The sequence below is a fragment of the Anser anser genome, assembly GCF_964211835.1.
Source record: "Anser anser genome assembly, chromosome: 5".
Taxonomy (NCBI): Eukaryota; Metazoa; Chordata; class Aves; order Anseriformes; family Anatidae; genus Anser; species Anser anser.
The window spans coordinates 10633766-10658905 of NC_139725.1; the positions used below are offsets into that span (position 1 = coordinate 10633766).

General features: G+C 34.1%; 1 protein-coding gene across 8 annotated transcripts in view; it reads right to left on the minus strand.

The window, feature by feature from the left end:
• Positions 1 to 100: 100 nt before the first annotated feature.
• The window catches only part of LUZP2 (leucine zipper protein 2), a 344690-nt gene continuing 319650 nt past the window's right edge, over positions 101 to 25140 (minus strand). For 4 of the 8 annotated variants that reach the window (XM_083838037.1, XM_083838041.1, XM_083838036.1 and 1 more), the window contains 3 exons: positions 12658 to 12744; positions 1423 to 1500; positions 101 to 729 (listed from right to left, as the gene is read on the minus strand). In XM_083838037.1, the coding sequence (XP_083694163.1) occupies positions 622 to 729; positions 1423 to 1500; positions 12658 to 12744 (273 nt within the window). In that variant the 3' untranslated portion in view covers positions 101 to 621. Of the gene's footprint in view, positions 730 to 1422; positions 1501 to 6621; positions 6718 to 12657; positions 12745 to 25140 lie in introns of all 8 variants that reach the window. The other 4 variants (XM_083838038.1, XM_083838042.1, XR_014584989.1 and 1 more) reach the window with 3 other exon arrangements.

The window sequence follows — 25140 nt, forward strand, 5'->3', positions numbered from 1 at the left end:
TTTCTGCCAACAGTTCAGTTCTCAAAATAGGACTAATTGTGATAGCAGTTAGAGGAAAAAAAAAAAAAAAAAGAAAAAAAAAAGAAAGGAAAGGAAAAAAAACAACCAAACACTTTTTATTTTTTAAGTTAGCAGATTTGCAATGGTATTACTGAAAAGTTAAATATACATGGAGCCCTACTGTCCCATTTTTACAGTTGCTCTTACGAGCTGCATTGTACTTCATCTATGTTTACACAGATTTTTTTTTCATGTTAGCTACCCTTTAATTCTTGATCTACAACCTAATTTGCCATAAATGTACATGAAATAGAACAGACTGAGAAAATACTTGAGAATGGTAATTTCTTTTTACAAAGAAACTAATTTATAATATGCAATTACTAATCAAGTAGAATAATAGTTCAAAAACTGGACTGTATTACAAAGCATTTCTTCAAATAACCATTTTGGATTATTGCTGAAAGGTACTAATTGGTCTATTCTAGACTAATTTACAAACATTCATAAAATAGTGAAAAATGCATGCTTTATAAACCTGGTACTATTCATGCCTCTGGACTAAAATAATATGAACATGGAAGCAAGAAATGAACATTATTACATGTATATTAGTAGCATTTAATTTTTTTTTTCTTTTGTACTAACAGATTCTTCATTTTTTTTCTCATTTCTCTCAGATGATTTTTTATCTTCAGGTTTAGTCCATGGAGGGCTGTGCAACTTCTGCTGAAGGTGAAAATAGCATCAGTGTAAGCATTGCACATACAAAATGAACACAGATAAGCAAATAAAACAGTACATTTAAAATCAATAACAATTTTGCACAAAGCTGTATTTCTGTTAAATTGATATACCAAACACAACAGAATATGATATTCTTTGTTAGTGTCTAGAGAAGAATTCTGATCTCTACTAAGAAAGTATACTTAATTTTTGACAATGCAGAATACAATTTTTGACAATACCAATCTGATGCTGCACTATAATAATGAGATTTATTTATTTATTTATTTTCCTCCCCCTTGGTCTATCAAATGAAGAGCACAGAAGTACAACTCACGTAAGACTTTTGCATTGGTAAGATTTCTGAGTACATCTTGACATAATTGCAGATGTAGCACTGTTTTGATAACCTCTACCTCCTCCCCTTCCCAGTGCTGTGGACATCACATTATTGAAATGTCAGTTGACTACTAAGCTAGTCCAGTTCTTTGAGTATTAAATAGTTTTGCAAATTGTTAATAGCCAGGAGCCATTTTGAACAAATGAATGGCAATCTGTCAGAGTGAAAGTCTGTGAACTGAGTAAGCAGATCTATCTCAAAAGCATTGGAGTAGAATGTGCATATATACTTCAAGTAACTGTATGCTTTACAAGAGCTTTTAACAAAAACACAAAAACTTCTTGGAAACAGAATACCTGAAAGCTTATTTCTGTTTCAGCTGTCTTCAAACGAGATGTTGAATTATTGCGATTCCCCAAACATGTCTTGCCAACCTGTCAATACAGATGTCACAGATAATTACTTTAGATTTTTTCCTAAAATACCGTTTTCTTAGAACATTCACAGTGGGTTGTTGTTGTTTGTTTGTTTGTAGCCTAGTAGATGAAATAGAACAAAACAAAGTTATCATAGCCAAGTGAAACCCTTTTTTTCCCATCATCTCTACGTAGTCTTATGTGGCTGTAAAAGTTTAGTAATTTAATGCTTAGATAGCTCTTTTTTCCTCATGTTTAAATCTCATCAGTAGTGAAGTTTATTCCACAGTGGTCCCATAAAACAGGTTAGTAATTACAATTTTCTATTGTAAGTGAGGAAAAAGTAAACAAGAACTGAACAAGAGCATTAGACTTGAGGACTCCCCTATTACTATTCTCTTGTCTAAACTGCTGCATCTCTTGCGTACATCACTCATCGAGCTTATTGAATGGGGAAGTCAGAGAACTCTCAAGGTATAGAAAGGCTTGTCAGATTCATCACTGTTGTTTTATTCCAGCCAGAATGTCATTTTCTTTGCCAATATGTTTTTTAATATGAGGGAAAAAAGATATGAACAACATAAATAAAAAGCCGGAAGTATTACACAGTAGATTGCAAACCAAAGAGAGTTATAGGTCTTAGGTAAATCTTCATTATAAGTCTTAAGTCTTACTAGTGCTGAAATTTCTACTGAAATTAAATTCAAGTCCTTCAGGACTGGGATTAATGATACTATAGGTGAAGAAATTAAAATGTGAAATATAGTAAAATATGGATAATTTTTGGTCATTCCTTTAAAATTGCAATCTTTAGAATACAGTTCTGATGTGCAATGCTCAGATGGGAAATTTTATACTTGGTAATAAAAATTGATCCAATCAAATGGAGTGAAAAAAAAAAAATAAAGTCATCAAGACTCTTTACAACATAACAGTGATTTCAAGCTTATTTCAAACTTTAGTAGATTTTCCCTTGCAATAGTTCCTTTTTAGCATAAATCCCTGGAAAATTTTTGAAGCTAGGTCAAGTTAGAATATTTTTACACATCAGACATAATCAGATGTATTGGTGAAAAAAGGCATCAAATTCACCAGTAATATCCACCATAGCTTAATGACATTTCAGCAACTTCTTTTATATATGTATTTTTTAAAATTATGGTTGATAATATTAATCTAGGATAGAATAAGCCCTGTGTGTTCAGAAGAGCAAAAGAAACAAACAAAAAGAAAAAAAAAGTCTCTACATGATATGTTTTTCAAGGCTTTTTACTTGGACAGTTTTTCTTCTAAAAAAGGGAAATAAGTCTGAATTCATCCTCTAGCAGTGTAAATCACAGCAGGATAAAAATTATCTCATTCGGCAGAGAACATTGAAAATAAATACCCTATCATGCAAATTAAATATCAAGAAATTGTATAAATATCCTTTCAGTACAAATGACATTAGATTGGAGTTAATTAAAAAGTAAGAGATTGACAAGGGGGAGGAAAATTCATTATGTTTTTTCACTTGAGAAATTCTGATAGTCCCTTGCCTCTAACAAAGTTGATCTACAAACAGGTGTGAATATGAAAATGAAACGTGTTATTAAGAAAACTACTTGGAGGGGAAATGGATGCCTCACTCCCAAAACCTTCTAAAGAGACTGTTTTTGCCAAAGACTTCACAGTACTTCAGGGTGTTTTTAGTCAAGTTTAAGCTACTAAAGTGAGCCTTGGAGATGATGCAATTGAAGTGATTTATGGTGGCGGTGCTTTTTCATATTTTTCCCCACTATACACAACAGCTAAGACAGCAGGATGAACATTGCAGAACAGGGAATAATCAGGTAGTATTGATAAAATATCTTGATAAAGCATCTACTCCTTTTATAAAATAAAATGAAATACTAACTGGTAACTTAAATTCTAGATAAAGGTTAAAGAGTGAGATGACAGAGTAGAAAGCTTGAGTAAGCTTTTAACATTTCAAAAGCTTAAATGTGTGGTCTTGGCAAAACCTGTACTTGGTAAATTTACTAGTGAGCTAGATAAAAAAGTTTCCAGCTTAGTCACATTTAGAAAAATGTGAAGGTATCAGAGACTTGCAGGTGACCAGTCTGAGGGCAGAAGATGTTGCAGGTCAAAAAAGGAACAGCAGTTCAGTCTGTGTAACGAAGAGCACATAAATAACACTAATGAAATATACAATCCTTTACTGATCTGTAATTCACTCTAACTGCATATACTAAATATTATCAGGTAACTTATTTCACCAAGACAATACATAGGATATAGAAAATCTATATCCTATACAATAGGATATGACAATGTCCTATACAATAGGATAGGACAATACATAGGATATAGGATATAGAAAATCTATATTATATACACAGGATATAGAAAAACTGCTGAAATTGTTAAAAATAGGGGAGGAAAAACATTTAAGACATACAGAAATAAAGTTTGCTTTAACACCCCCACCCCCCAAAAAAAAAAAAAAACTAATGATAAAAAGAATGCTTTCTAACTGACTAATCCTTCGGATTCTTTTCATAGGCCAGTTAACAAAGACCTTCTTGGTAGGAAACAAGAAGAGAAAATTCATGTTTCTAGTATCTCACATTTTTCCGCTCACAAACATTTTCCTTTTTAGTAACCCACCGTATGGATCACTGTTGGAGAAAGACAGTAGACTGAAATGGTTTTCTAAGTAAAGCAAGTCCTATATCTTTCTGTTGTTAAAACACAGAACATTAGTTGTCGATTCCTCATCAGTGTGAAAACTTGCGTATTATTAACAAATACATTACAGATTGAGCATCATAATAACCTTCAATACACCATCTGTCAACAGCAGCACAATAGCCAGGACTGTAACCAGTCACTATGGATGAGCTGTGTAAGCCCACTGTCTCTCAGTTCTAAGTCGAGTTCCAAAAGTTGAGATAGATGGGTATAATGGCATCTCCCACCATAACCATAAACTGAGTTAAAAACAGCCTAACAGATATCCCATACACCATTACACATATTCACACACATACATGCCTGTGTGAACATTTATATTGTGTGTGTATATATATGTATATATGTATATATATATGTATATATGTATATATACATATGTATGTATATATATATTGTATATATATATTGAACATTTATATGTATATATTGTATATATACACACAGGCACATATATACCTGTATGCATACACAAACACATAAATACATACACAATCTCTACTGCATATAAAGTCCACCTCAAACAAATTAGAAAATACAAAACCAAGTTATTAGAATATCTTTCACAGCCATGAGTGATATATAGATTAAAAAAATAATAATGCTAATAACAAGAAATACTTTTTTTTTGGGGGGGGGGGGGAGGGGGTAGTTTTCTGTATGCTGAATATTAAGAAGATTTTGTTTGTTTGCTGTCCCATCTGCACGTCTCTTTCTATCACATTTGAAAGGTAACTCTAATTACAGTATTATAGAATAATAGTTTGATGTGGTAGAAACTAACACAAACCAAACAGTAATTGCTTTCAGAAAAGAAAAGTGTTGAAATGTTGTCAGTGTGGTTTTCTATTTTATGAAGATGAGATTTTAGAAATATTTTTTTTTTTAGATAGATACTGTGATTTTGCCATGCTTTGCATCAAGATTTCAGCATATCAGTTGTGCATACATCACCTAGGTGAAAGGAGCCATTTTATTGTTTTCCTCACCCAGTTATAATCAATGTTTATTAAAGTTTCAAGCATGACTGTCATCAGAGGTTCATTGGATGAAAAGGGATTCTGCTATATATATTTTCTTCAGTACCTGAAAACTCCTCAATCAAGGACATTTAATCCTAGTTTCCCTAGCATGTGCACACAGAAACAATTGCCTCTTTCTAGATTCAGGAAGAAAACTTTCATTGCTTGTAATCATAGCCAGTACTTATTCAAGTATATCATTTTTAAGTAAATTATGACTAAATCTTGAAACAATTTTACAAATCAAAGAGCAATGAAACAAAAAAAAAGAAATATACATTCCTTTGGAGCTTACTGAGACATTTTCTCTTTTTTTTTTCCTACCAATTCCCTTACATTGCTTTATTTTAATAAAACATGGTCATAGTTAATATGTTGTATATAACCATTAGTGACAGATCTCAGAATTTCACCCATGAATCAATTACCCAGCAATCTTTATATTTTATGTATGGAAATATTCTTTGCCTTAATATTAAGTTGCTGTCACGGATTTTTCAAGTATGTCTGCCAAATGGTTTATAATAATGGGCTTATTCTTAAGACAAATATTCATTATATTACACATGCTGTATTTTTATCATGAGACATCAGGAAAAAACTAATGTTTGAACACTTAAATTTAAACGCTCTAACATACAGCAGTGAGAATTCTGAACAGCACTAACTACAACTGCATTCTGCCTGTAGCAATACAGTTTGCGTATGCAACAGGAAAAAGTATCTGCAACAGCAATATGAGAGATTTAACAAGATATAATAATTCGTGTGGGGCATATGCCTGGGAATATTGTTCCATCTTGATCAGTTTACTACACGATTTTATTAGCTAAGTGAATTTATATGAAATTCTGGTTATAAAATAAGCAGCTTGATCAGTAAAGTATGCAAAATTTCAGAAGTGATGGTATTCAGCTCACTGAGTGAATTGTACAGCTGAGCAGGAGAGGTTCGCAGCTGGATGTATAAATTATAAAGGTGGATCAGCCAAGTGTGCATCTTCATTTAAAAAGAATTTTCTGAAAGCCTGTTAAAATTCAGCATGTCCCTAGGCTATTAAACTATGCAATTTCATCTGCAAACTGTTGAACAATGTAACTGGAAGGGTATCCTACTGTATCAACAGAGCGAATAAGAATTCTTTTTGTTGCTCATATAATCATGCCACTTACCACAAGTGGACAGGAAATCAAGTAAATATTTCTTCCACTGCCAAAGGGTATCACTGATATACAGACTGAGCAGACCAAACACTTCAGCTCCAGCATTCCTTCACATCCTCACACCCCCTGCTAGCTTCAGCAGGTGTTAAAGTGGGATGTGCTTGCAGAGCACGAGAGAGGAGAAAGTCATCAGCTAGTTCTATACAAAGAAATCCAGATACCGTGGTCGGGTCAGCTGAGAAACGTGATGAAGGTGCTGCTCAGCTGTGTCATTCCTACTGTCACTAGCCAGTGTCTTCAGTTCTGCAAAGTGCTATCTGGGATATAGGCAAAAGGAGCATGAGGAATTGTTCAGTTAGGATGGTATTGATTAGTTTTAACCGGCATAATTTACACAGGAAGAAAACACGCTTAACATTGAATTTTGACTATGCTTAGATGAGATATCTCACTGGAACTAGCTTCAGATAGATTCATATGTCCAGATCTTTCTGTATGTTTTGTCTTATTGGTTCAAATGACCTGAAACCTTTAAAAGACAAACTTGGCTAAAAGTAGCTGTTTTCCTATTAAGGCTAATTAAAAGTGAAAAGAAAACAAAACAAATAATATGCGTCAAAAATAAGAAAAGGCTATATTTCCTCATTAGACAAGAACTACAAATTCTATCCAATGTTGTAATTAATTGGATGCTTGAATTGTTATTACCCTGTCAATAATCACATATGCTCATTGGTCTACCATATATGTGCTGCATGCCTCTTAAAGGTCTAGTTGTTCATATAACAATTTTTTACTCTGTGCACCTCAGACTGAATTATTTTGGATCACAAGATTTTAGCTCTCTGCACTATGAAGTAAATAATTCTTTGACATGTTTTATTTCTTCCTACACTGAATGGATATTTTTACTTCTACTTCCTTTTTTTTTTTTTTCTCATAATAATACGACTTTTCCAATTTGTGAGGTTGAACACTAACAATTTGAATATATTCAGAATAGATGATGTTCTATTAAAATGCCATTCTGCTGTGGAATTAATTTTATTAGGAAAGTTAGGATTCCGTTTTATTCCAGGACACCTTTTATAAGACTTGTTCATGAATTTATAATAAATATGTATTTCAATCTTTTTTGACCCACATTGTTTAGAAGATACGGTGTGTGGTATTTATGAAGAGTGTTCATGTGTGTTCATAATACACTTGTGCAGCTTTTCATACCCCTCTCCTATTTTAGTGCACAATGTACTTAGTGGATGATTAAAATAAATTGATGGAACTTCTTACGACCTGCATAGTCTTCATTTAGGGTACACACTTACTGAATTCATTTCAAGAATTTTATAATTGAAATTTTGCTACAGTAGTGATTTCTTTTTTCTCTGTCATTACTCCCTTGGGATAGTGATGGGAAAGCACAATGAGATCAAATCTCTGAAATTGAAATGGACAGAGAAAAATGAAGGTAAACTCTGTGGTTGCTTAGAAACATGTATAAGTTTTGGTCCAATACTCAGTGTCCTTTGTCACTGAATGATTAATGAACAAGCAATGTTTGTTTACTGCAGGAAATTAAGGCAGTAAATAAAAGCACTATCGCTTTTATTTATCAGGGAAGTCTACAAGGGCACAGAGCAAAAAATCTAAGATTAGAACAGAGAACCAAGAAATACTTTATACATTTGGATTCAGCACTACAAAAAAAAAGAAGGTTTAGAACGACATGCATTAGAAATATTTGATGTGAAAGAGAGACAAAGTACATTCTTATGTACAAGTAGTTGGCCTTTGGGAGCCAAAAAAAAAAAAGCCCCCCGATAGCTTTTGGGAAATGATACATGGAAAATTGCTCTACAGAGACTTTCAGGAGCCAGTCACAGGGAAAACATATCTGGGCAAGGCTAGGAAACAAATATAATAAGTATTTAAGTAACAGATTTTTATTTATTTATTTATTTTTAAATAAAACTGAAGTTACCATTTCATGGTCTTGAACAAACCTAAGATGATTTGAAATAATCAAGATGTACTACAGGATATCCTATCTACTTCTGGCTAAGACAAGTCATGTCAAATTTCATGACAACAAAGGTGTCAGAAGTGTCTAAACTGAAAATGAGCTAATTTCATTTGTCCTGTCTGTATCCTATTTGTAAACAACATTTCCTTTTTATTCATTCCAATGTATACTATATTAATTAGATTGAACATGCATACCAGAAAAATTGACATATGTTCAAAATTGCCAATTTTAAACAGCTACAGGAAAAGCTAGCCATACAGACCATGAAATATTGCTTGAGACTAACAACTTGCCATTTCCCATTATCTTTTGTCTTAAAAACTGAAATATTGCATGTTCTTCTCTAGTCAGTCTTTACTACAGTAATTCTTCCAAGACAAAAATCACATTTTGTTTACCAGAGAGACAATTAGAGGTTCTTTGCAAAGCTCTGAGAAAATATTGTTGAAATATTAGGTTTCTAAGCAACATCTGAATTTTAAGCATATTCATTTTAGGTCCCATTTTTTTCTTTTTCCCCTTCCCGATCTCTTTTTCTAACAAATGGCGCATGAGAACTTGTGCTGTGTTCTTGGCTATGCAGCCTATACTTCCCTCATTGGAATTTAGCATTTGTAAAAACTTCTGGTAAAAACACACACACAAAACCAAATACGGCCAAAAATACAACAAAAAAACTCTAATATATTCCCAAGTCTGGAATTTTCTCAAAGTGATAGTGTTCATGGGTGCAAATAACTGTTTGGTACTATTGAAATAATAAGATCCTTCAGGAAAACAAATAGTTTCTAGTTCTATAAGGACTTAAGGTGATATCTCTAAAATAACAATACTAGAATTAACTGTGGAAAGTAATATTGTTAGTTCATTTTCCAAAAATAATTAATTTGATATCTACTTTGTCTGTAAAAATATATATCTGTTGATTTAAGATGTTAAGATAATGATTAAAAAGTGGGAAGAGGTTCCTATCCCCATGTCACATCTGCACATCTAGCATTCCCTATGCGGTTCCCATTCAGATGGACAATGCAGGTAAGAGAAAGAAGAAAAGTTTCATCTCAAACAACCAGAAAATTGTTCATCACTGCGAACAATCCGCAGCACAAAAAGTGGACCAGGTAGGTTCTTAGGCTTGTAAAATTGTTCGAAGAGTTGTGAAAAATGTATTTTAATTGGTTCGCTCTGAAAATCTTGCTTCCATTTCTTTAAATAACTCTCAGAGTTATGAGAAAAAATTCTGGTTTTCATACTTGAAGTTTTCATGGGATGTAGAGTGAAATGAGGTCTTTGTGACAAAATGGTATGTTTTTTCTCTCACGGCAAACTTTGAAGGAACCATTGTTGAAAAATCAGGTGTAGGACCCTGGGAGAGAGAATGTATTTGTCATAAAAATTCAATGGGATGGTAGCACAGAAATGGAGAATATTCTCTGGGAAAGGAGTTATTTAATGCCCCCCCAGACAAGAAAATCCTGTACTTTGAATGCAGCCACAATTTGAAAATAAATACTTGTATAAAATATTAGGTATATTGCTATATTTACATATCTACTCTTTCACTTTAAGGACCAAAATATTGTAGGATGCATGACAAACAGGCCATGCTTCTTCACTGTCCAATTTCTTACAGTTAAAAATAGGCTCTGGCTGTGTATGGTTTTGCAGCTATCTGCACAAAGAACTCCTGGAATTCTCTTGAATCATTCCAGTCAATTGGCTTTGTAAAAACATAAACAAAACCAAAAAAAATGCAAGCTTTGAACTGAACAACTGTTATTTGTAATTGATCAATTGATCACTGAAATAAAAAAGATCAATTTAATTTAAATAGAACATTTAGTTTAATGTAAAAGTCCCATTTAATGTAAAGAGAACATTTCTTCCTGTGACTTTTAAAAATTGTACTGCAAGATCTGTTTCTACTAGGGATAAATATCACACTGGTTACAGCTTCCTTGCTTGCAGGTGTGGCTATCCTAACTATTGATTTTGTAACTCATCTCTCAGGGCTATTGCTTCAACAGACACTAGAAGCACAGCATGGTGAAACTTCATAGACACCTTTTTGCATACTAGTGCAAATCTTACTTTTTTATGTGAACAGAATGTAACTATGAATATTACATAGTATACCTATTTTTCAGTTGGAAAATGAATTGATAGCTACACAATTAAAGGCAAGGCAAGACTGACAAAACTATTTCCAGCTTAATTTTCCAATAAGGAGCATTATCCAGCAAGGCACAGTGAATTTATATGCCCCTATGGTATTCTTTCTCTAATTTCACAGCTATTTCTACATAGAGGAGGTTTTGTCAAACACAGATTTAACACACCTCAAAGATTTAAAATGTAATGGAAATGTGAGTCCCACAGAAAATAGAATTGGTCTTAAAATATAATAATTATTGAGAGATTAAATGATATAAATCTTAATCTTATTAATCAAGTTTAGATATACGGCCTAATTTCTTTATCTGTGAATTGTAATGCACTTAGAAGGAGGAAGGGAATAGGGTTAAGGTTTAATTTATCTTCAGTCATGTCAAATAGTTCAACTCCTCAAGACCTCTAACTCCAGTTGGAGTCTTCCTCTGCTTTCTCTTTTCTCATTTTCTCAAAATACGAATTTGAGCCATAATGACTAAATGGCTAAATATACTAGCTGGTAGCAGCAAAAAAGTATACCCTCTCCCCCAAGTCAAAATAATTAAATCCCCACTTATATGGAGAAGTGCATCTTTTCCGTGTCTTTCATTGCATGGTTTGACGCAGAAATTTGACACTCATTCTTACGTTGAGCAATGTTTTAATTTCTCTTTTTTTTTTTTTTTTCTGTTTTAAAGTATTCACTTTAGTAAAAAGATGCTTGAACCTCCTTCCACAAACATTCTGTAAAGATCGACCTAAACAAAACTGTATTCCATCAAATGTTTCCTAACTTTCCCAAGCAGTAACCAACCTCCAGTTGGAGTTAGCTCCAGCTTCAGAATTTTAAATCTTATTCTTTCATATCCTTCTTCAGAGTTTAGTAGGTAGGGACATTTTCTTCATCTTTAAATATAAAGAAAGCTGCAGCATCAAATTATGCACTCTTCTGGACATGCAATTTCTTTGCCTCTGCCCCCTCTAGAGGTTGTGGCAGAGGGGAGCGCAATTATGATTGAATAAATTATTAATGCTTGCAATAAATGGGTAATAAGTATAGCTTTTTACAATTTGTTGGGTGCTATCAACAAAGTGGGTAGGTCAATCACCTAGATCTGTTTTCCAAACGTTTCTTTATGCTGTTGTATTCTAGTACGCTTGCTATCAGCAAGCTACCCAGTTACCTCCACAGAAGTTTGTTGTGTTAGGAGGAAGGCGATGTACTCAGTAGTTCATTCAAGAACCATTGAGACTGTCTTATTTTTTTCCCCTATTTTTTATATTGCACCTTCAAATTAGTCACAGTAGTACAATATTTTTTTCAACTACTTAGCTGAAAATATGCTTTGAGCATAAATTCTCTCTCTCATTCTTTCTTTGTTTTATTTTCCTTCCTGTTTTGTCTTATTTGTATTGTTCTAATTGCAGCCATAATAAATGCAATTGGGATTTATGTTTCCAGCTCTCATCATGCTGCACGGATGAGATTTTTGACTTGCTAAAAGCAGCAGACTTAGCTTTCTGTCAGATGTGTCATGAGAAGAACAAAGCTTGTTGGTTGCCTAGACTGGTAGTAGATGTGCTTACCTACTTTCACTATTATACTGTCACCTCTTAGTGTTCAAGCTAAATGTCTCCCTGAAAGTTTTCATTTTCCTTTCTTTTCCTTTCTTTCCCTTTCTTTTCCTTTCCTCCCCTAATTAAATGAAGCATCTGTGACAACTGTATCCAACTATTAGCGGAAATGTTGCATAAACAATGTTATGCATCTTGCTGTGCTGCAGCAGATCATCAACTAAAGAGCTGCATGAACAAATCACATCTTTTCCGACTGGTTTTCTTCCCTGAAAAGCTGTACAAGTCCTTTTAAGTAATCTTTAAAAGAAACCCAGAGAGTATACCTGCATGGATTGACCACAAGGACAATTCACTCCTCTGTGCTTTAAAGTAGAAAATAGCTGGCTTATAAGACATGTGTCAGCTTCGTTAGGAAAAATAAAGCACATTGCTAATCACCTAAGGTTTTCATGCTTTCATACAATCTAGATTAAAACCTGATTTCTAGGTCAACTTGGCTTACATCTCGAGAATCGCACTCCTGGATGCTCTGATTTTCTTCCTTTCTTGAGGTCATGTGAAGATTCTCTTTCTCTGCTGAGGCATTTTGCTAGACATAAGAAATAAGAAGAAAATTAAATAAACAGTTATTATAGATAAAATTTCATAGAAGGCACATTAGAAAATCAGGAGAACCATGAAAATCAGATATTGCAAATTGTTAACTACTTTATATACTGCATTTTCAGCAAGTTTTATTAAAAAATGTTTTAACATGCATTCTTATTAAATCATTGCCTTATAAAGGATTACTTCTGCATAAATAAATGTCAGGACTTTCTATCTCAAAGCTGACCACACAAGAAATGGCTTGGTGATATACTGTTTTGTATGTTATTAAGGAAGATCAATGCTTAATAATGCAGTACAAGTGAAATTACATTTTCTTTTGTGCAAACATTTGGAAGGGGGGTAAAGAAGAAAAGAATTTTGAAAATTCATATTTCTCTGCCTCTTGTGGATTCTGGGACACATTTAAGCCTTGAGTTTAAGTATTTTATGAACTGCTTTAGCTTATTTCTGCTGCCTACAGTCTCTGCCTGCTGGGACCTCACGTCAGTGTGAGTTGGCAAAATGTGCTCCATTTCATGCCTTTCATTTACCTCCTTAAACTCCAAATGGACTTCTATATGGAGTAGTTACTCTACAATCTAGGCTATCGCTTCATATAAGCAGTGAATTTCCTTCCACTGAAATACTGACAGTTTTAGGCATGATTTTCTACATTTGCTGCAACTTCTAAGGTTCAAAGAGGCACAAATGAGAAAAATATGCATTTTCTAGAGAGCTTTTACTAAATTCGTACCTCAGTAGTTTTTAATTACCTTGAGAACTTCACTATCTTGTGGCCTTAAATAGTCGAGCATGCTATAGCATGACAAGGAATTCTTTCAATTAGAAATGATCCCTAAAAATCTGAAAAATATGTCACTTGCATTAACTGGAAATTCTAATGTGTGTATCAATGCTTGTATATTCTGCTGAAGCTAACTAAAATAGCTGTATGCACCATAATTTCATGAGATGATCAGTATCAGCACCCTACTATTAGTTTGGCAGAATTACTTGTTTAGAAAGTATTCATCTTATAATGATAACGACAGTTTTTTTTTCACAAGCCCTTTCTCTTCTATCTGTATTTAGAGGTCTAATTCAAAGTCCATCGGAACTCACAGTAGGAATGTACATGACTTAGCAGAGGTTTAGAAGAATTTCCCAAATATATATTTGCTAACAAAACAAAACACAACACAACTCAATGACTCATTCTTTCAGAAAATTCTGCTAGAATGTATTCCGAGATAATACTTAAATTCCAAAAGCAGCATCGACGATCCTCTGTTTTTGTTGATGTTGTTTGTTTTTATTAAGTTTCAGATATGGGATGGGGGCAAGGAACATATCAAAATAATTTCTTTGTGAAAAGTTTGAATTTCATACATGAGTTTTGAAATGCTGAGCCATCCTTTCTAGTGTCCCTTATACTGTATGGAATTACTAATGATTATAGAGCTTTCAAAAGTGTTGCAGAACAGGAGAAAAAAATGTGCAGGTTACTGTTTGTAATATTTCTTTGTTTATCAGCTATTCAGTGAGGAATTGTTAGTTTTATAGAGCAGATGACTATCAGAAAAATGATCATGAGATGAACTGACAAAACAGATAAATACAAAAATTGTTTTATGAAATAATGAATATAATCTAATACCTGATCTTTTATTCGTATTGAGTTATTTGCCTGTTTGGACTGCAATAATTACAGTTGTGCAAATTTAAATTTCCTCCTAATGAATAAGAAAGGAGTATGCACAGTGAATGATTCACAGTACATGTAGTACACAGATTAACCTGAATTGTTGACTACCTGCATCTTTACATCCGCATGGGAGGCCAGAAAAATCAGCCAGCTTGAACCCTTATTAACACAAGAAAATGTGTCTTTGTATTGACACCAGCTTTCTCAGCATGTTGTACTAATTTCCGCAGAACAAGGGGAAATTTGAGGTATTTAGGCGAGACTATCATCAAGGAAGCATTTTCCCAGTGTCTTGTTTTCAAATACTACTTCCAGAAAAATGAAAACAAGAAAATTTCCCATTCTCATCCTCTTTAATATTCAAAATATTTGAGTGTAACACTCCATCCTAAAATTATCACCTTTTTTCTCTCCACAAACAAATTACAATGTTTTTCAGTTTTCACGCAACTGCTTAATCACTTGAACAGCGGGCACTGCTCAGACACCAGCCAAAAATAGGGAATGGCAACACGTCTACTTCATTTGGTGCTTGGTGTCTACTTGACAGCCATTAAGTCTCTGCTATCCTCTGTCACACTTCTGCTATTGCACAACCATCTTCAATTACGTTTCATACGGTTACCCTAAGCTGACACTGAATCTGTACGTCTTCTAGGTTGAAATGCCGTGGTCTTGCAGTGGTCCAAGAAGTTTACCAGAACCAGAAAGACCACGTGGCAGAAGGACAGAAGACAGGAAGATGTCTTGCCAGGCCCTGGCTGGTTCCTGGAGATTTAAGTTCTGTCCTTACTTCCAGAATTACCTAGGGCATTCCTGTATTTTATGAAGGTACATTTAATCTATAATGCTTTGAAGCTAAGACTGACATCTTACATGAAACCAGAGAGAAAAAAAGTCGATATAGATAAATCAATATTTTTGAAGGCTTATCTGCTTGATGATGTGGAAGTCTTTGAGGTAGACTTTGCCAACAAGAATCTTTGTTATTAAAAGTTATTTCTTCTAATAAAAAATGAATATGCTACTTTGCCTGAATTAAGCCTATTTACTAGATAACAGATACCTAATAAAAAAGCCACCAAATATTCTGCAGCAAATTGTTTTGGAAACAGTTTCTGAATTCCTTCCCAATTTGCCTAAAGACTTCTGAACCCTCCTCAAAGCTTTTCAATCCAGGATTTCACATATGAATATTTTATTTTAACCATTTTTCACTGAAGTATTTTAGCAATTGCAGCATCTCCTGGTGTGACGTTACAAATATGACTGAAAACTGAGCTTTAAATTTCAGATACTTCAAGTAAGCAAATCTTTTACAATGGATTTAGCACATACACTTGCTGATTAAATCAGTTGGCATGTGCTTTGCTTTCAGCCAAAATTCCAGAATACTTACGACAGGAAAGCAAGCCAAACTCATTATTTCTTTCAGTTCTCTTCCAAAGTCTGTACTGGAAGAAATGACAGAGCCCACCTATGCCGCATGCCTTTGAAATTTCTTTCACTTATACTTCATATATTTTTCACTTTTGACATTCTACAAATTTTCCTCTCAACGCATTCATTTTTATCATATCTTCAAACCACTGCTAAAATTCTACAAAGTTAGATCAACTGAATTTCACCTTTTATTATCTCTTTTGACTTTGATACACGGTTCAATTCTTTGCTATCTTAGACATAATCTTATCAGATCTTTGTCCTTCCCACGTCGCTTTTTGGCATCACTGGATAACTCTTACTTTCTCTGGTCAATGTTTATTGATGCTAGATGTCAGACTGCCACTGACAGGCCTGCTTGCCAGATGATTTGCCAACACAAACCAGGACATTTACTTCCTGTCACTTAGGCCATCACAGGTTAATGTTTTCTACACTAAGGGCTTCTGTTGGTATTCAATTTCCATGTTAGAAGAGGAATTTTATTTCAATTAAGGATACTCATACAGACCTAGTAAGAGTATTGCATGGCACTTTGAATGAGAAGTAAGATAATTTTTCCCCACTGACAGACACCGTCATTACGATAAGCATATTCATAGAGTGTTTTGATAAATTTTAAGTGCTGAAATCATTGGAGTTTGCCCAGAAACACTTGTTTACCAGCCCACTCTCCGAACATTCAAAACTACCTACGGCAAAGACTTGCTAGCTAGTTGGCATGCCTGGTCTTGCTGGCTGTACTTTGTGAAGTCTGTCTGTCATGTTGAGCGAGGTCAGCATGAGAGTCCCCCTGGGCTGGGGAGGCTTCTATTCACCTGCCTTCAGAGGGGTTGCTAACCATTATCTTCAAAAGGGACTACAAAGAGCTACAATTAAACTAAACCATACCTAAAGCCGAAGTTGTCCACTCTTTCCAGTGCACTCAAGAATTTGTACTCTTTTGGGAGATGTCTTATTCCTTTGGGATAGGTATGATTTATTGTCATACCTAGGAAATCCAAAATTGCTCAAAGAGTTGTAGCACTTAATGTGAAAAACTAGAGCAGCTTTATATGTAGCAGGTGGATGAAGTTGTCAGACTTTTCTGGGCAAGGTACATAGTACAAGAGCCAAAAATATCTCCTTTCCAAAATCAGTTCTGTTTGACTGCTCCTGGAAACCAAGGACTTGGTCTGCACACCACACACAGGCCAACTGCAACATAATGCCTTCATTTTGTTCAAGAAAAAGGCATCAATCCTACCATCTTTCCCTTCCCCCTCTCTTTTTAGTTGCACCATTTGTAATTGCAGAAGTATTGTTATTTTTGGATTGTACAATAGACTTTTTAACCTGCTTTTCTAGCCCTTTACATTTCAGGTGTTTCTGCCGTAGCTCTCCACAACAGAAATCACAGATAAATATGTATAACTACCTGCAGAGAATATAAGGCAAACCATTGTACCACGTTTCTTTATATCCTGACTTGAAAATCTTTCAAAGCATAACCAACACATAAAAATAAATGACAAGTCCAATTCTGATAACAGTACATCACCCTTTGTATTTCTATGACAGTAATGGTCATTGTATACGTATATATACATGTGTAGGTGTATACAACAGAAGTAACTAACTTTTCTCTACTACACAGTCAGTATTCAATAGTAAGTGGGAAGAGACGAGCTTTTTTTTTTCTTTTTTTTTTTTCTTTTTCCTATTTAATCCATATCTACAGAGATACATTAACATACGGCAATTCATCTCAAAGGACTGCAAATCCTACATTGTACCAGATCTTTACATTTCTACATACTGCTTCTTAAGCAAACAGAACTCCCCTCAATTTTTCATTTGCACTATATTCAAACATCTTTAAGGCAGAAAATAGCTGCTTTCTGGTACATTATGCTGATTGAGCATTGAGCACAACATCAGAAGTTTGACAAATAATCTAGGGCAACCTCACTCCCCATTAAAGTTGAAAATTGTTAGGACATCTTTAGCATGGATACCGAAAGAACACATTTCTCATTTCACATGCATTTGTGTTGGTTGTAATGAAATTTCTCTGAGACGAACATTCATGATAAGCTCAAATGGCTGAACATCCATCAAAAGGAAAGGATTTGTTCTTTCAAAACGATCTTTGAGATGAGAGATACCATATTTAGAAGATAATTTCCTGAATCATCCTTTTCATAACATTACTGAATGCATAATCTTCCCTCACACGTGGACTTGCCTCTCAGTGGTATATGATGCTGGACATTAATATGGGCATTAAAGTTTTAACATGTTTCTTTGTTAATTGTTCCAGGATTCTTCCTCTCTTGAATATAATATTAATAAAAAAATAGAAGAAGGGAAATAAATAAATACATCAGAACTCATACAGTCACATTGAAAAGAGACAGGAGAAGTATGTGGATGATTTCTAGCACTGTTTGTAGTATTTGCTTCTACATCAGAAGTCTCCCAGTTAAAGTGAGTCTCCCTAGGGTAAAAATTAAAATAAAAAATAAAAAAATACAAAACAACAATGTATTTACTTAAACACCTCAAAACAAGGGAAAATGACTCTAACAACCTTTCTAGAGGAGAGCCAGGATTGTGCTCCTTGAACACCAGATTGCTGGAAGATGATAATCTACTCTCAGACACAGGTGCAAAGCACCCTCTCCCCCTCTAGGGAAACTGAGCACTATGTGTAGCCAACTCACAGAAGTGGTTATATTAAAGATGTGAAAGAGATGCAGATGAAAATAGCGACACTTTATCTTCTTCTGGTAATACAAGACACAGTTGCATTTTCAGTATGGAGTGAAACTCCATTACCTATGCACAAGCATCTAGTGTTTATGTCCAACTGCCTCAGAGACAACCACAAAGAACTGGTGAAGGAGATAAGACTTGTGGCAAAGCAACATCCTTGTACAGAAACAGCCGGACAGCTATTCTATTGTTTCTAAATAAGCAATGGATGCCTATTCAAAACGATTCCCCAAATTCCTAGCTACGCACAAATAAAAGAAACCACATCTATTTATTATTATGCTCCGAATTCTATTCTTTTTTCCTCTAATACAGCTTATTTTGAAAGCATTATGTATTTCACATAACTTAAATACGTTTTGTAGTAGAACCTTAAACCAACATTTTCAGTTGCCTGACTTCCTTGTAACAAGTGCATTTTTTTCTTTGTATTTCCATGCAGTTGGAAAACAAACCATGAAAGCATATGTGATCAGTTTTCTCAGGATCAATACGAAGGCTTCTGTAATGATCTACTCTACCTCTGTTTTCAACACAGTCAAAAAGATGCATTTACGATTTCCCTGCAAACAAGGACTCATGATAGAGAATACCTAAGTCATGTGCTTTAATGAGATTAAGCAAAAATAAACAAAAATCCAGAGAGACAAAAGGAGAAAAAGAGTTAAAATTACCTAAGTTATCTGAAAAAAAAAAAAAAACCAAAAAAAAAAACAGAAATACTGCTCCTCATATTGACCTTGTGAAATCTACAAATAATAATGTGCATGAGGCTGAAGACAAAATATCATCTCCTTATCATACAACAAACATGCTTGTATGAAATATCTGAGAATTAAAAATACTGAAATTGTTGGAGACAGCTGTTAGGTAGGCTGTTCAGGAAAACATAGCACTAAGAGAACCCCATAAAACAAAGTTTTGGACTCTGGTGAACCTAAATATTTACAGCTGAAATTACATTTTAATTGATAATGACCATCATAACAATCTAATTAGTGCATGCACACACACCGCTTGTGCATCCACATTTATATATTATACACAAAGATTATATTTCATCCTATATAATACATTCATTTAGATATAATTCTGTGCATTTGTATATGTATGTACTCAAGTGTGAAAAAGAACACAACATTGAGAGCAAATGCCATCAGTCTAGTTACTAATTTACTTTTTTTCCTCTAAACAGGATATGATAATGTCCTGGTTCTTATTCTTCCTAACTTGTAAGTTAAAAACTTACTTGTTTTGTTTTACTTGTAAGATAAAAAGAAAATTTAATAGACACTGATGCGATGAAATTGTCTGTTACACACTCAAGTAACAAGGAATGGGACTGTTAAAAGCATTTCAAAGAAAACTTGCAGTTTAGCATAACTATAATACTGCTATTCACCCTCTACTCTGGAGTACTTGGCACTTTGCATACTGTTTAGATATAGGCTATAAAAACACACACTTGTGTCTTGTGTTGAAAGCTGTGTGCATGTTAATAGCCATATGCACTTAAGGAGATACTGAAAAAACATTTCCATTATTTCTGATGGCAAAAACAATCTGATCATTTTATAAGTCTGACAAGGTGACATTTTCAGCAGAGTTAGAGGCAGTGATTTTCTTTTTTTTTTTTTTTTATGTGCTCTCCAAGTTTTCCTCAAGCAGACACAGTTATTTTTGAACGAAATGTTATTATACTTGCTGATATCTTTAGATTTGAAGGTCACTGCAAGTTCTCTGAAGCATGAATTATTCTTTTTCTTTTTTTTTTGGCAGCACCCAATTTATATTTTTATGTACTCTGTGGTTAGCAGAGTAGATGTTCATTTGCACAAAGGACAGTAAGGAAGCAATTTCCTGTTGTTGTTTGTATTTTTAACAGGAGTTTAATAGCCCTTTTGTCTTATATTTCCTAATACTAATAACAGCAGCAAGAAAAAAATGCTTGCAAACACTCATGAATGATTCAGCTTATAGGACAAAAAAGAGCTAAATTAACCAAACTCTTCATTGCAAGCCACTTTTTCTGTTCTTCTCAAGTTATACATGCCCTTGCAGTAGTTTCCAAAGTAAATGTGTATAATGTCCAGGCTATCAAGTGCTTGAAGCAGAAATACAGCAGACAGAAGCATGACATTTCTACTCTTCTTTTTGCAGAAGGTGGAACAATAGGTTTGCCACCGATACTTTTTGAATCTGTATAAATGTGTAATAAACTGAGTGCAAAGCACTGAAAGCTGATTACCCACAGCTGCTTTAGTCTCTACTGGCTCACTATAGCAATGCTATCTTCTCGTTTTAGTCTTCAATCTTCCCACTATCACTATCTTCTTTTGTGTGAAAATGAAAAGTCAAAATATTTTAACCTAGAATAACAATATTTTAACCTAGAATAATATGGTGAGTTACAGTGTATACCTGCTACTATCTGTAAAACCATGAATACCTCTATACAATAACCCCCCAATTGCTTGTCCTAAACAGCTTATGCTGACTTAGACTAATTTTACTTCTTTTTCACATTAAAATTAATAAATAAATAAAACCACAACCCAAGAATAGTCTGAAGTCAAGAAATAGCCAGACAGCATTTTCTTAAGGCTCTTACTACTACAGAAATTTTCATTCACTCCCATTAGATCTATATAATACCTAATAATAACCCAGCAAAATTTCAGCCTGGGTACATTTTGACAAGCTATATTTGCTCTGCAAAATCATTCAGGCTGCCACATTTTTTCCTTGCCTGTGCTTTTCTGCAGTATACCTCCTTATGAATAAAGACCAAACTAAACAAAAACAGTCATTTAAAGTGCAGCTTGACCTTAGTGATAAGAGAACTAACCTGTATTAGTAAGAAATTTAATATATGACTGTGGAAGACAATCAGGCACATTTGGTGTACGGAACAATTCTGCTGCCATACACTTTTGGGTGATAAAAACTTGTGCAGTTAGAGGAAAGATTCTTAATTAAAAAAGATATTTTTAGTCTTCTGCAGATAATAGAACTGAGAACTAAATACATGAGGAAATCTGCAGTGTAAAAATCTAGACGAAATATTTGAGGACAGATGGTATTATGATATTACTCGAAATGGCACTGCATCACAATAACACCACACAAACAGCAACAAAAAAAAAAGCTATTTAACTTTGAGGGTCACTGACCACTGTAAAATTTTCCAAATGAGTCCTAATTACAAAAACACCTGTGCCCAGTTATTGAACGCTAATCCAATGAAAAATGTAACTTTTAGCACAGAAATTTAGCACTGAGATAATAATTTCTCATTTACTACCAGTGGTAGGTTAGCCTATTGTTTGTTTCCGTCTTTAGCAGAGGACATAATTGTGAAGTGAATTGAAAGGACACTTTTTTCATAGTCTGCCAAACCTAAACAGGTCTTTTTCTTTGCTAAAAAAATATCCCAACTTGCTTTTCACATTCATATTCTAAGTTCTGTGATTCTATGATTATTATTCATAAACTTAAATTATACTAATATAAACATCAAGATATTTTTTTTCTGTTTATTTAAAAACCTACACAATGAGCCCATTAGAAAGAACATCTTATCAGTAAAAAGCAAAGTGAGATTTCAGTATTATTACATCAGCAAGTGACACTGAATTCTGTATGAGAAGCCAGTGGAAATGCTAAAATAATTGCTTCGTGTGCTTATCTGTTGGGGTTTTGTGTGTAAGCAGGTAGGTGTTCCCACAGCTGTCTACATTTTCTGCCTCCCTTTAATCATTTGGCTGATATGTAAAGAGGAGAAAAACATCTTTTGAAAGACTTCTCCTTTCTTATGAGTGTGTACCAACAGATGAAATTTTGTGCCTTAAAAAACAAAATTATACTTTGTACAATCCAGTCAGAAAAAGTCTCGTTAGATCTACTCTACTCCATTTACAGACCTAGCTTTTGTTAATCCTGACTTTTATAGGTGAGAGAAATGCTCTGGTGCTATACAATTGCCCTTCTTTCAAGTCAGCTGTGCTAATGATACAAACATGCCATGAAGGCTAGCACTGCCTCTAATGATGTAGTGACGCGTGAATATTCTGAGGACAGCTGACTGCTGTGGAAAGCTGTTGATAACACACTATGGGTTCGCTTCTGCACAATCCTAGGCACCACTGGAGCAATTTCAGTGCAAGCTGAGCAATCTCAGTGCCTTACAAAAAAGGGTGTAGTTACTATGAAGTCCTTTGCCTCTGTTTTTTTAATCCCTATATGCAAACTATTTCTATGAACTTTCTGTACCGAGAATTCCCTTTGATTAATTTCCTGTTCTGTCACAGATTTTCAAGAAAATGCTTGTGTAGCACTACAGGATTTCAATCTGTAGGAAAGGATCTATCAGGATCTCATGGCACTACGGTCTGTTCACTGGCTTACAACAAAGTTGCGCTAAAGACATTTTTATAATTCATCCTACAGTGTATTCTTAACTCCACAAACAGCTGTTCCATAAATTTCTCTGAAGTGGGTCCTTAAATCCTGATTTATATCACATAGGTGTGTGTAAGTCACTGAGTGACTTACATTTAAGAGCATAAAAATATCATTGTTAAACTGCTTCCAAGGCATTTTATTGCACCCAGCACACCAAAACCAACATTACTGACATAAAAGGAAAAGTAGAACATCCTCTAAAATGGCCAAGAAAAGAATTACATTTATTATATGAAACTTCTAAGTAGTTGGCCTAAAAATATGCCTGTACGTGTCATGTAGCACATCAATAATTTCTTGAATTACTGTACTGCTGAAGGACTTACTAATAGAATTGCAGCATCCATATCATTAATTGTTTGTGTTTCAACTATAAACTTTAACTTTTCTGTTTCCATAAGTCAACCAAAAGAATTGGGGGCAACTTGAGAAATGATGGCTTTGTACATGGTAAAATGTATATCTACTTTTTTTACCCCATAGTCACCTGAAGGATAAATTCTCCGTAATATAGTCTATGCCACAGACCTGATACCAAGCACTATCATATTTTTCTAATAATTTTTTGAAAGGCAGGATTAGCTCTTGCTGCCTTATACTATCTAACAAAATGTCCTTCAAATCTTGTTTTTAAGTACACTTTTGAACTCCAAGAAAGACTTTGGAATGTCTTTAAGGGCCTTCTACACCTGTCTGGCAACATATTGTGTGAACATCATTTATCTCTTAGTATTAAAAAGTTTTAAAAATATTTTTCCTTAGCACACCTTCCAGACAATTTTCCTGGGAATGTAACTTGAGGCTGCAGAATTCCATTATGTCTCTTTTCAGTACTGTCAGATCACTCAGTCTGTTTCTGGATATTATACTTTCTACCTACTTGTGTTATCACCTGCCAAGACCAACACAGATTCATAAACCATTTAGCAGTCACAGTACCTAGAAGATACCATTAGAAATGAGGAATACAGAACATTGGCTCCTATTCAAATCAGAGCCTTAGGGTTGGGGAAAAGTCATCACCTAGATAGTGCTACCCATGGGGTGGGGAAGAAAGTTGTAATTACTATGAACAAGACACCAGAAAATAAATAAGGAAAGAGGCAACCACTGTAATATAAGAGAATCATACAGGCATTAGAGACTAATGATAACTGAAAAAGAACAAATATAGTATATTCTGATAACATGCCTACATGACACCAACAACAGCAGACAGTTTTTCATGTAAAGTTCTATTTCATTTCCCTAATTTTAGTTCTTGTTTGTTGCACTATAAATTCAAACTTATTTGAAAAAAATGAATCAGTGAGGACCTAACAATCAGCTTGCTCAAAAGAGCTCTCCTACAGTGTTTTTCAATAAGCAATGCCACTTACTTCATAGATGAGAAAGCAGAAGTACAGCATGGGAAACCACAGGATCACTTATTTAGTGGAAATAATAAGAACAGAACTTTGTTTCATTTAGTTGGTCATGATGCATCTTACACGGTTTACCCCCATACAGGGATAAGTGAAACAACAGAATCAAAATTAAGAATATTGTGGTAGAATACACAAAAAATTCCATCTCCAAACAAATCCGAGTTCTTTTAGGCCCTAAGCATGGCAAGTCAGTGAATATATTTTAGAATTCCCGAGACTTGATGTGCATTTAAAATATAAATATGGGAATAAATATAAACCAGGATGGCGAATAAATTGTAGTATACATCTGTATAGAAATACCAAAATTAAAGTGTACTATACTAAAAAAACTAATAATATTCAACTGCAAAGCATAGGTTGTACAGCATTTGTACTGGTGCTATACTGCATAACAGAGAGGTCCCAGACCTCCATTTGTGTTATGTGCTAAGATATCTACCACATCAGTATTCCCCAGTGATCTATTAATGTGCACTTTGGAAAAACAAACAGACAATCAACTTCATCAATAAATAATATATGCATTTTAACAAATAAACGCTATACTGGTAGATTAGCTGAGTTTTCAAATTTCTAATAGAGATTTAGACTTGCT